A 12,921-nucleotide genomic window follows, 5' to 3' on the forward strand; every position below is an offset into this window, starting at 1 on the left:
GGAAATAGGAAGGAAGAAGAAAAGAGAAAGGGAAGGTAGGAATGAATGAATGAAAGAAATAAAATAGAAAGCAAGGAAAGAACAAAGAAAGGGAGGAAGAAAAGAAGGAAAGGAAGGGAAACAGGAATGAAAGAACGAATGAAGGAAAAGGAAGACAAGATGAAGGAAGGCAAAGAAAGGAAAGGGAGGTAGGAAGGAAGGAAGGAAGGAAAGAAATTAAATAATAAGAAAAGAACAAAGAAAGGGAGGGAGGGAAGGAAGAAAAGATGAGGGAAGGAAAGGGAGGGAGGAATGGAAGAAGGAAAGAAATGAGATAGAAAGCAAGAAAAGAACATAGAAAGGGAGGAAGAAGGGAGGGAGGGGGGAAAAGGGAAGAAAAGAGGAGGGAAGGGGAGGAAGGGGAGGGGCGAGGCCTGAACGGAACGTGGGAATGTGAAAGTGAAATCGACTTCGGGGCGAGCCGAAAGCGAGTCGTCTTCTCCAGCGCTGCACCTCGGACACCATGGCCAAATCCTGCACCTCCAACATCCGTGTCGGCAAAGAGACGCGCGAGAAGGTCGGGAGGGGAAAGATCCGCAGAACGTGTGAACGGGGGGTGGGCGGGAGATACGAGTTGCAAAAAAAAAAATCAGGGAAAAAATTGGGTGGTTGGGGGGGGATGGGGGATCTCCCCCCCTCTTTTATTTTTAACCTCGCCTGCCTCTGAGCATGGGCAGAGCGCCCCTCCCTTTCCCCGTTTGCTAGCAGGAAGGTCGAAAAAGGTGGGTTTTTTTAGGGGGGGAAGGGTTCGAATCGCGGTGGGAAAAGAACTCTGCACAGGCTCAGAGGCCTCTCCGCTGGGAGGCCTGCCTGGAGGAGGAAAAAAAAAGACCAAGAGGAGAAAATAAATAACATTTTGGTTTTATTTTGGCATTGCAACAAAACTTGTTACTAGTTTGTGTGTTTGTTTGTTTTTAAAAAGAGGAGATTGGTTTTGTTGATTCACGTGTGAATTGGCTAGGGAGTTGGCCAACTTTTTAAAAAGTTGGGGGAAAAAGAGGAGGAATAGTTCAACCAATGGGAGGAAACTTTAAATCTGCCCCCCCCTCTCTCCCACTTGGGGCCATGTGGACTTCAACTCCCAGAACTCCCCAGCCAGCAAAAGGGAATTCTGGGACTTGAAGTCCACAGGGCTTCAAAAGAGGCCAAAGTTTGGAAAAACAATCGCCTGAAAAATGCTGAACGTGACTTCCCTGGGAACGAAGGATCGGAGAAGCATTCGATTGAAAACGTTTAAATCGAATTTCCTAGCTGGGGGGAAGAAGAAAAAAAGCGCTTTCCAAATTCTTGGGTTTTAGCCAGAACCGATTCGTTCCGCCCTGATTTCATTCTCTGAAAATAAATCAACTGGGACGTTATCTGAATCCATCTGAGAATTGCAATGTCAGGGTGACAGGCCAAAAGCTGCTTCTATAAAATCTTTCCTTTCTTTCTTTTAAATGCCCGGTCACGCCAAGCAATTTCCCCGAAGTGTTGTCCATTGAATTTAAACCTGTTTTGCAAAGGGACGGAAGGCTTTGCAATTTTTATCCTGTGTTTTTTGGGGGGGGGGGGGATCAAAAAAACAAATCTTTCCAGACTGTTTAAAAGGGAATTTCCGTAGTTGATCTCGAGATTTAAATTCTGTCTCTTCCCAGGAAGCGGTTATTGCTAAAGTCAAACGTAGAAGGGAAGATTAGCTGTTCAGGGTTGCGTTGGCATTTTGGCGAGGTTTTAAAGAGGATTTTTCTGTTTCTGTGTGAGATTTTCTTAATTTAAAAAAAAACCCCTCATTATGAAGAAAATAGATTTTTACAGTACAAGAAGTCTGTTCACTTCTGCTAATAATCTATCTATTATCTATCTTCTATCTATCATCTATCTATCTTCTATCTATTTATCTATCTATCTATCTTCTATCTATTTATCATCTATCTACCTATCTATCTATCATCTATCTATCTATCTATCTATCTATCTATCTATCTATCTATCTTCTATCTATTTATCATCTATCTTTCTATCTATCTCCTGTCTATTTATCATCTATCTATCTATCTCTATCTATTTATCATCTATCTTCTATTTATCATTTATCTGTTTGACTGTCTATCTATCTATCTATCTATCTATCTATCTATCTATCTATCTATCTACTATCTATCATCTATCTTTCTATCTATCTTCTATCTATTTATCATCTATCTTCTATTTATTATCTATCTATCTGTCTACCTACCTACCTACCTACCTACCTACCTACCTACCTACCTACCTACCTACCTACCTACCTACCTAATGGCTATGTGTGTGTGTGTGTGTGTGTGTGTGTGTGTATTCCAGCATAACTCTGGAATGGTTCGAGCAATTTGAACCAAACATGGTACACAAATGATTTACTCCCTGGAGAAAAATACTCTGGGGGTAAGACACCCTAACTCCCCTTGGGGTGTGTGTGTTCTGTTAAGATACAGCCTGTTGTGCCTTAAAATGGCTTCTACTGTACAGTTTGGTAATGGCTTCACAGTACTCCACAAGGGTGTTCCCTCTAGTAAGGGAGACAATCCAACATTAGAAATTACGTTCTCCCTTTATTTATTTATCAGTACAATTACAACATATATATATATATATATATATATATATATATATACCCCCGAATACAACAAAACCAGCATACCTACACCCGTGAAAATCTACGAAAACAAATATATATATATATGTATGTATGTATGTATGTATGTATGTATGTATGTATATATATATATAATATATATATATACACCATATATTATGTTTTTGCTATGATGCTCTCCTGATATCTTCAGTCAATCAGTGAGATTTTTTTTGCTGAAAAACAAACGTTAGAATTATTCTGGATCCCCCCCCCCCTCCAAAAACTCTTTTTTTTTTTTTTGCATTTGGGGAATGAAGGAGATTTTTTTTCACATGATCTCATGCAATCTTTCTGTGCTGCTCTAATCCGCTTGTTACAACCGGTCTCATAATTTCCTTTTCTTTCTTTAGATGGCTGTTTTCAGAGAATCGCTTTTGAAAGAGGTAAGTCTCTACTGCACGACAAATGTTCACTAAATATTGGATATTTTCCCCCTTCGCAGGTAACTAACGTTCTCCCTCCTTCCTTTTTTTCCTCCCTCCCTTTTTCTTCCTTCCTTCCTCTTCTGTTCTTTTCCTTCCTTCTCTTTTTTCTTTCTTTCCTATCTTCCTTCTTTCTCTTCTCCATTCCTCTTCTGTTCCTTTCTTCCCTCCCTCTTTTCTTTCCTTCCTTCCTTTTCTGTTCCCTTCCTTCTTTCCTTCCCATTTTTTCTTTCCTTCCCTTTTTCTTCCTCTTCTGTTTCCTTCCTTTTCTCTCTCCCTTTTTCTTTCTTCCTTTCTTCCTTTCTTTTTCCTTCTCTTTCCTCTTTTTCTTTCCCTGCAGGGTGAAGAGTTTCTCTTGACATTTTTACCTTCCAAAATATTTCAGTTGGATAAGTTTCTTAAGGTAAGTGAATGTCTGAAACCAAAGATGTATTGGCAGGGCGTCGCTGGGTGTGTGTTTTTTTACAGCGTAACTCCTTCTCCACCCATCTAGGAAAATTCACTAAACGTGCAAGATTTGACCACTCTTAAAGCTCCTTTGGAGATCCCTATTCCAGACCCCCCACCCAAAGAAGACGAGGTGAGTTATGGGGGTAGTCCTCTCCTTAGCTCCCCCCCCCCAATTCAATGTAACTTTTAAGAGTTGGAAAATGATATTTATGCATCGATAAATTTTATTCCTTGCAGATGGAAACAGAAAAAGAGGAAAAGGAAGGTAAGGATGAGGAAGCGAGGGAGGCAGGAAGGAAAGGGGGAAGGAAAGAAGAAAAGGGAAAAAAGAAAAAAGAAAGAGGAAGGAAAGAGAAAGAGGGAAGGAAGGAAAGAGAATGGGAGGAAGGAAAAAAAGAAAGAAAGAAGAAGGAAAGAGAAAGGGGGAGGGAAGAAGGAAAGGGTGGAAGGAAAGAAGAAAGGGAGGAAAGAAACAGGAAGGAAAGAAGGTAAGAGAAAGGGAGAAGGAAGAAAGGAAGGGTGAAAGGAAAGAAGAAAGGAAGGAAAAAATAAAGGACGGAAGGAAGGAGAAAGAGAAAGAAAGAAGGAAAGAGAACGGGAGGGAAGAAAAAGAAAGGAAGGAAAGAAGGAAAGAGAAAAGGGGAGGGAAGAAGGAAAGGAGGAAGGGTGGAAGGAAAGGAAGATGAAGGAAGGAAAGAAAGAAAGAAGCAAGGAAAGAAGAAGAGGGAGGGAGAAAAGGTGAAGAAAGGAAGGTGGAAGGAAAGAAGGAAGGAAAAAAGAAAAATGAAGGAAGAAAAAGAAAAGGAAAGAAAGGAAAGAAGGGAGGGAGAGAGGAAAGAAAGAGAAAAAAGAACGGAAAGAAAGGAGGAATGGATTTTAAGGTATTTCCCAGCATTTTATGGAAGGAAAGAAGAAAGGGAGGAAAGAAATAGGAAGGAATGAAGAAAAGAGAAAGGGAAGGAAGGAAAGAAGAAAAGGAGGAAGGAAAAAAGAAAGGAAGGAAGGAGAAAGAAAGAAGGAAAGAGAACGGGAGGGAAGAAAAAGAAAAGGAAAGAAGGAAAGAGAAATGGGGAGGGAAGAAGGAAAGGAGGAAGGGTGGAAGGAAAGAGAGAGGAAGGAAGGAAAGAAAGAAGCAAAAGAAGAAGAAAAGGAGGGAGGGAGAAGGGTGGAAGGAAAGAAGGAAGGAAAAAAGAAAAGAATGAAGGAAGAAAAGGAAAGAAGGAAAGAAGGGAGGGAGAGAGGAAGGAAAGAGAAAAAGAAAGAAAGAAAAAGAAAGGAGGAATGGATTTTAAGGTATTTCCCAGCATTTCATGCATTTTATTTAATTTCCCTTCTCCGATTCCCAGCTCCAAAATGTGGTTACCTTAAAGGAAACGAAGTTCTCATTTCACTTCTGGATCGCGTGAAACCTGAAGTTCGCGAGTTTAAAGAAAAATGCATTTTGGTAAGTGGGCCAAACGAGGGTCGCCTCCCTCCCCCAGTTCCGATTGGCTAGGAATTTCCTCGCGGTGGTGCATCGGCTGAAAAACGAGGGGATTTGCCACCCCCCCCCGCAAAATCACTTCCGTCTTCTCTTCTTCCTGATTCCCGCCGTCAGGTCACGACCTGGATCCAGTTCATGATCCCCAAAATTGAGGATGGCAACGACTTCGGGGTGGCGGTTCAGGTAACCAGAATCCGGGGAGAGAGGGGGAGGAATGGGGACTTTCTTCGTCCCCGCCACATTTTCATTTCCCTGGCCGTGGGAATCTCCTGGCTGGCGCACCTCAACCGTTTCCTTCCTGTGCAGGAGAAAGTGCTGGAACGTATCACGGCGCTGAAGACCAAGGCTGAAGCTTTCCAAACCACCATCGCTAAGTACGTTGTCACGAGGGGCCGGCACGGAAAGGAGGCAAAGCAGAGATCCCTGTGGGATCTGGGTTCCAGGGTAGCGGGAATTGTCTGCTGTCCTCGGGCGCTGTTCGCTCCTGTTGGGAGTTTCTGCGCCCCAAAACTTTGTTCAAACTTCATGGGGTCCTTTCTCGCTTTCATGGCGTCAAACATGTCAGAATCTGTGCTTCTTGGGGTACATCGTAGACAGCGCTTCCTTGTTAACTGTGCGGGCATCCTGGGTAATCTTTCCCTTAGCCAAGGTGCTGGCCGCCGGAGAATCAAATCAGAGGAGGCGGCGTGAGAGTCAGGGTCAGCATCAAAGCAACCTGAGAGTGCGGGGGTGGGGTGGGGGGAAGCCTGGGCCATCCGTCAGCCCTCTGATGGAGAGTCAACAGCTCCCAGGTCTGGAGGTGGCTGATGAGGAAGAGGAAGAACAGCTGGGTCCAGTGTCTAATGCACAGATGCGCAGAAGGCAGAGGAGAGGAGGGCAGTGGAAATCTATGGGCCGGTCCTCGGGACAGAACAGCCACCACTGCTAGTGAAGCAGAAAAGGCAAAGATAGGAGAAAAATAAGAATAAGCATTACTGATAGAAGAGAATATTTGTAGCTCCGGGTTGAATCATCAGGTTCTTCGGTGCTCTATGAGGTTGGTTGCCTTCTTGTAGACATTTCTTGACCCAGTTAGGTGACATGAGCAGTGTTAGCGGGAGTGGGAATGGTGGAGGAGGAAAGGAAAGGAATAGGGGAGGAGGAGGAGATGAAGTAGAAGAAAGAAAAGGAGGAGGAGAAAGACGAAAGAGAAGAAGGAGGAAGAGATTAATGTGGAGGAGGAAGAGGAGGAGTCTGAGTGGTTGTTTTCGTGCAGACATTTCACTACCAAACTAGGTAACATCATCCGTGCACCCTCCCCAAGGAAAAGGCACTGTTAGGTCAATTTTGGCTCTCTGGAGCCGTGACACAAACCATAAAGCTACAAAACAAAATGGGAGGATGACAAATTGATGTTGAAATCAGAAGATGAGGCTTGAATCCATCTGGAAACAGTGACAGGGAAGGGATTCTGGAATTCTAGCACACGTGGAATGGTGCGGTGGCCTAGAGGTAGAGCTCTCGCCTCTCAATCAGGAAGCCCTGGGTTCGATCCTAGGTAGAGGCAGATATTTTTCTCTCTCTCTGGGCAGGATGAGAATTGATCTGCTGAAGATAACTCCACATCGGCGACAGGACGGGCGTCCGGCCAGTAAATGCTCAGCTCCATTCACTACCCCCAAATGCCACCCCGCAAGGGATTATGGGGTCATTAAAAGATGAGGATGATCCCTTTGTCCTTCTTTCAACTAGGAGGGTCGTGGCCTTCTATTTTTTATTTTCTTTGTAGGCACGAGTCCCGAGAAAGCTAGTTTGGTGTGTAGTTGGGAAACTGGGCGATTGTAAGTTCTAGCCTTGCTTTCTCGTCCTTGTAGATATTTTCTGGAGCGTGGAGATGCAGTCGCCAAGGCCTCCAAAGACACTCATGTGGTAAGTGATGCAGAAAGAAGGTTACAATTATTGTTGGGTGGCAGGTCTGATAGGAAAATTTGGGGTGTCTTTGTTTCTCTTCCCCCCGCCCCAACTAAAGGCAGGGAGAAGACTTGTGGTGGGCCACCAGCGGCTAACAGAGCTGGCAGCCGATTCGGAGAGTGAGGAGGTTGGGGAGGAAGATGGGCCAGTCCTGGAGTCTGGGGAAGGCTCGGACGAGGGCTCTGCGTCGGAGGCAGAGAGGGGGCCAGGGCCGTCCGACAGTTACGAGCTGCCTTCAGAGTCAGACATCATTGAGGCAGAAGAACAGCTGGAGCCTGTTCCCAGTGTGCGAATGCGCAGAGTTACCAGACCAGAAGGGAACGGCTAAATAACAGGGGTCAACTTGGGAGTAAGGCCACAAGTGGACAATGAATGGCCCCTCCCAGAGGAAATAAAAGGGGAGCGACAGGGGAGTGGAGCTTGCAGGAGTTCGCTTCATCGGTTGGTGATTCTCCGAGACTCCTGGCCAAGTTCTGCAGATCTCGGCCTGGCAGCTCTCCAAGCCAGAGAAGGTCTGTGACCGCAAATCCTCCCTCGAAAGACTTTGCTGGATGGGAAGGAGCAGAATTCACAGCCCATGAATCAAAGGGATTTTTTAGGAGTTTGCCTCAGGCTCTTGGGAAGCCTCGGTCAGAACAAGACCTTCCTTGGAGCCAAACTAGCTTTCCGTGAGCCCGAAGCAAACGGAGAAGGCAAAAAAAAAACAATTCCATATGGAGTCAAGTTCTCGATTCAGCTCCTTGCAAAATTGACACAGTAATCCTCGGAAGAGATGCCAATCCTGCGATAATTATTCCTGTTGCCTCACACAGATTTTGAAGTGCCCAGACTCACTGGAGTCAGGCAGTGTACACACTTAAATAATCGCGACGCCGCCAAGAATAAGGCCGACGACTTCTCTTCAGAAACGGCGTTCTTGCTTCACTGCCTCCGCCGTGATGTTTTCAATAAATCAAAAGACTTTGGAACTGGGAGGAAGGTTAAGCTGTCAATCTTGATTTCCGAATCCAGGGAGTCACACAACACACTACATAAAGCCAGGCAAATGAAGTTGAGTCTAAAAATGTCCTGGACATCTCACTTGGTTGTCGTTTGTGGGGCTCTTTAGCGCTCTGGACACTTGGGTTGCTTTCTTGCAGACATTTCACGACCCAACTCGGTAACATCATCAGTGCTAGGAAGGAGTGGGAGTGGAGGAGTGGAGGAAGGGAAAGACAAAGAAGAGGAAGACTCTGGGGTCCTTGGTGTGCCCTCTTGAGCTTCGTTGTTTCGTTGTTTGCTTGTAGATGTTTGTAGATTGTCCTTGACTTACGATCGCAATTGAGCCCAGGATTTTCTGTTGCTAAGTGAGACGTGTTGATTTCCCCCCCCAATTGGCGATCTTTCTTAACCACAGTTGTTCATTGTTCGGTTGGTTACACGGTTGTTAAGTGAATCTGGCTTTGTCAGGAGGTCCTAAAACATGACCGCATGACCCCCCGGGGACAACTGCACTCGTCATAAATACGAGTCGGTTGCCAAGCGTCTGAACTTTGATTAGGCAACCAATGGGAATGCCGCAATTATTGTAAATGCGAAAAATGTTTCATATTTTTTTTCAGTGTTGTCCTTTTGAGCAGTCCCTAAACGAGCTATCATAAGTCGAGGAATACCTGCACTCAAGTCGGTCACATGATCGGTGCTAACTAATTGCAATTTGCTTACCTGCAGATGGATTACCGATGTTTGGTTCACGAACGCGACGAAGCCATTTACCGAGAAATGCAGATCATGTTGCTTGATATTTGTGGATTTTATGTAAGCGAGCCAAAACGACAATCGTAGATATATTTTTTTTACTAGGGGAAGATTGAGAGGGCAGGAATAAAGGAATGAAGAAAAACAGAGAAGATAGAGAAGACAGGCTTAAGATACAGAAGGATCTTGACAAACTTGAACATTGGGCGCTATCTGACAAAATGAAATTAAATGTTGAAAAGAGTCAGGTTCTACATTTAGGCAACAAAAACGAAATGCACAGGTACAGTATAGGTGGTACCTTCCTCAGTAGTAGTAACTGGGAGAGGGGTCTTGGAGTCCTAGTGGACAACCATTTAAATAGGAGCCAGCCGTGTGCAGCAGCTGCCAAAAAAGCCAACACAGTTCTAGGCTGCATCAACAGAGGGATAGAATCAAGATCACGTGAAGGGTTAATACCACTTTACAATCCCTTGGTAAGGCCACACTTGGAATACGGCATCCAGTTTTGGTTGCCACGATGTAGAAAAGATGTGGGGACTCTAGAAAGAGTGCAGAGAAGAGCAACAAAGAGGATTAGGAGACTGGAGACTAAAACATATGAAGAACGGTTGCAGGAACTGGGTATGTCTAGTTTGATGAAAAGAAGGACTAGGGGAGACATGATAGCAGCTTTCCAATATCTCAGGGGTTGCCCCAAAGAAGAGGGAGTCAAACTATTCTCCAAGGCACCTGAGGGCAGAACAAGAAGCAATGGGTGGAAACTAATCAAGGACAGAAGCAACATAGAACTAAGGAGAAATTTCTAATTAATCAGTGGAACAACTTGACTCCAGAAGTTGTGAATGCTCCAACACTGGATGTTTTAAGAAGAGGTTGGACAGGCATTTGTCTGAAGTGGTGTAAGGTTTCCTGCCTAAGCAGAGGGTTGGATTAGAAGACCTTTAAGGTCCCTTCCAACTCTGTTATTGTATTGTATTCTATTCTATTCTGTTCTGTTCTTAATCCTTTCTCATTTCTCTTCGCCGCAGGCTGAGCTGTACCACATCCTAAGCAAAAACCTGGAAAAATTGACCAACCCGAAGGGCGAAGAGAAGCCGTCCATGTACTAACAGGGGAAAAACACATTGAAGGGCAAACAGCCAAGGGAACTGGTAGCACAATTTACCAGAATCCCTGACCCTACCGTTCCTTGCAGGGGGAGCTCATTGCAACTTTTTTCTGTCTTTTTTTGGGGGAAGGTGTCGGGCAAACATTAAAACACAAAGAGATCCGAGATGTTTAGAACCCAGAAGGAGGGCGATCTCTGGGAAAGAAGCAAAGAGGGTAACCGAATAAAATGTCTCGATCCGTTTGGTTTTGCCGTTCTGCGTTTTCTTTTATTAGAGGTCCGTCAAACATCATCTAGGCCCCTGATGGCAAACCTATGGCATGTGTGCCACAGGTGGCAAGCACAGCCCTCTGTTGTGGGCCAGCTGGTCTTTGGGTTTCTGGCATGCAGATGCGTGCTTTGCCGGAGCCCCGGAAAACAGCCCAAAACCAGGTCATTTTTCAGGCTGTTTTCCGAGCCATTTTCAAACAGCTGAAAACATTTCAAAACGGCTCGAAATATGGCCAAAAAACAGGCACATGCACACTGGCTAGCTGTCTTTGGCTTTCTTATGCTCCGGCGTGCGTGAAGATCAGCTGGCTGGCGCACATGCGTGTGCTAGAAACATGAAGACTTTTGATTTTTGCATCACTGATGTAGACAAAGGTAGAAGGAACTCTTTCTCAACCAGAATTTTTTCTCCAATCCCTTTCTTTAAAAGAGCTTTCATTCTAAGAATGCACAACATCAATTATCAAGGCTACAATCAAGGGATTGTTCTAATCAGGTTAATGTAGATTATCCTTGGCTGTGTTCAGTATAACAATCAGTTGGGGAAAAAAAGCTAAGAGGGGAACCTGAAACAAGATTATTTTAAAATATACTGCCCTCTGAATTAAGGTGTTTGATGAATGTGTTGTCTCAAAAAAAAAAAAAAGCTAGATGTTCTAATTGATTTTCTCTTTAATACAGCCAAAGCTATTTTTGCCTTCGATCTTTCCCGATGAATATTAAAATAGAAATACTTCTATATTTTCCTTCCACTAAGAACCACCGTAGTGGAAGCAACTGTCTGTGAGTAGTTTTGAAAATGGCAAAATGAGGAAGTAGCTTGTGGGTGGATTCAACAATCCTTTCTCAAACATTAGTGAGCTGTTGGGATCTGTTGGGAAGTGAAAGTGTCAGTTTCTTGAAAGGGTCACCTGGCTTTGGACTAGCCCAATTTCCAATTCTTAAAAAGTGCTTTAAAAAAAGAAGGTTGCACCCTGAAATAGTTTTACAATACAATAGTAGAGTTGGAAGGGACCTTGGAGGTCTTCTAGTCCAACCCCCTGCCTAGGCAGGAAATCCTATACCGTTTCAGACAAATAGCTATCCAACATCTTAAAGACTTCCAGTGTTGGGGCATTCATAACTTCTGGAGGCAACTTCTGTTCCACTGGTTAATTGTTCTCACTGTCAGGAAATTTATCCTCAGTTCTAAGTTGCTTCTCTCCTTGATTAGTTTCCACCCATTGCTTCTTGTTCTACCCTCAGGTGCCTTGGAGAATAGTTTGACTCCCTCTTCTTTGTGGCAACCCCCGAGATATTGGAACAATGCTATCATGTCTCCCCTAGTCCTTCTTTCTCTTAAGCTAAACATACCCAGTTCCTGCAACCGTTCTTCATATGTTTTAGCCTCCAGTCCCCTAATCCTCTTTGTTGCTCTTCTCTGCACTCTTTCTAGAGTCTCCACATCTTTTTTACATCGTGGCGACCAGAACTGAATGCAGTATTCCAAGTGTGGCCTTACCAAGGGATTGTAAAGTGGTATTAACACTTCACGTGATCTTGATTCTATCCCTCTGTTGATGCAGCCTAGAACTGTGTTGGCTTTTTTGGCAGCTGCTGCCCACGGCTGGCTCCTATTTAAATGGTTGTCCACTAGGACTCCAAGATCCCTTTCAGAGTTACTACTACTGAGCAAGGTACCACCTATACTGTACCTGTGCATTCTTGACCAATAAGATGCCAAAAGCAAAATGGGAATAGGACGTTAAGGTTATAGAAATCGTCTTCCATTTCCGTTCTTTGAAAAATGAAACGGTGCTTAGAAATCATACCCAAAACCCTCATTCTAAAGCAGTGTTTTTCAGCCTGGTCAACTCTGAAGATGGGGGGACTGCAACTCCCAGAATTCCCCAGCTAGCCATGCTTGGACAGGGGATTCTGGGAGTTGAAGTCCACCCGTCTCAAAAGTTACCCAGGTTGAAAAAAATACCGATTTAAATGAAATAGTTGAGAACTGCCAAGAAGCAAAAAATGCCTCCTTTTTAGTTCATAGGTGACTGGATTAAGCCATTTTTAAGCTTTGGGCCATTTGTTGAATGCACTAAACATACATTAAATGTCTAAATAACTAAAAAGAGGGATTTAAGCCTATTTTGTGGAAACTTCATCAGGGTTTAGCCTTGGCCTAAAGCTCATAGCTTTTCTAGCTATGACAATATGCTTTAGAAAGCTCCACTGTTGGCATTTATAACCACAAATTGACACTTCGTAGGACTCTGGGTTGACTACAACTCCCATCATTTCAGAGCAGTGGTTGATGGGTTTGAGGGGGGGGTGTTTAGGGGCTATCAAACTCTATGGTTTTTGCCCAAGGAAGCCATTCTGGCAGGCTACTCTATGGTTCCGAAACGGCGAAGAGACAGGAAGAGGGAACATCAGTACAGATAGTACTTCCGGCAAATACAGTCGTTCTAGATATTTTACCTCTATGATCGAGCCTCTTTCTGCAGGGGAAATCCCGAGCGCCAGAATCATAGAATCTCCATAGACGCATAGAGCGGACGTTTTCTCGTCGGCATTTGGAGAGGAGGAAGGAGAGGGAGAGGTCAACGGAAGGCCGGAAATGATCGAAGGGCGGCGAGGTTGTGGCTTGTCACGTGATGTGGCAAAAGAACGTTAGGGGGCGTCGGTTGAAAGAAGAAAGAAAAAACTTCCGGCCAATCAGAGCGCGGGGCCGAGCGCGCGCCCAATGAGCGAGAGAGAAAGAGAAGCGGGCGGTCGCGGAAGCTGGGCTCTGATTGGGTCTTTGCTTGACCAATCCGGA

The 12,921-nt window shown here is 44.5% G+C and overlaps 1 protein-coding gene across 1 annotated transcript; it reads left to right on the forward strand.

Annotated features, from left to right (window-relative positions):
• The first annotated feature begins 432 nt into the window (after positions 1-432).
• Positions 433-10,093, forward strand: LOC309381590 (proteasome activator complex subunit 2-like). Its single transcript, XM_081932749.1, has 11 exons — positions 433-556; positions 3,046-3,078; positions 3,458-3,520; positions 3,611-3,697; positions 3,805-3,832; positions 4,914-5,011; positions 5,165-5,233; positions 5,357-5,424; positions 6,904-6,958; positions 8,711-8,797; positions 9,769-10,093. Exons 1-11 carry the CDS (start codon positions 503-505, stop codon positions 9,847-9,849), a joined length of 723 nt encoding a protein of 240 aa, XP_081788875.1. The 5' UTR covers positions 433-502; the 3' UTR covers positions 9,850-10,093.
• Positions 10,094-12,921: the final 2,828 nt, after the last annotated feature.

The sequence above is a fragment of the Natrix helvetica genome (genome assembly GCF_964273705.1).
Source record: "Natrix helvetica genome assembly, chromosome: Z".
Taxonomy (NCBI): domain Eukaryota; kingdom Metazoa; phylum Chordata; class Lepidosauria; order Squamata; family Natricidae; genus Natrix; species Natrix helvetica.

What these genes read in the sequence shown, in the direction of transcription:
- LOC309381590 (XM_081932749.1), top strand. Translation starts at nt 503, where the DNA reads ATGGCCAAATCCTGCACCTCCAACATCCGTGTCGGCAAAGAGACGCGC. An exon ending in AGAAAAAGAGGAAAAGGAAG is followed by an intron (nt 3,833 to 4,913) that starts GTAAGGATGAGG and finishes TCCGATTCCCAG; the next exon opens with CTCCAAAATGTGGTTACCTT. An exon ending in CCTCCAAAGACACTCATGTG is followed by an intron (nt 6,959 to 8,710) that starts GTAAGTGATGCA and finishes GCTTACCTGCAG; the next exon opens with ATGGATTACCGATGTTTGGT.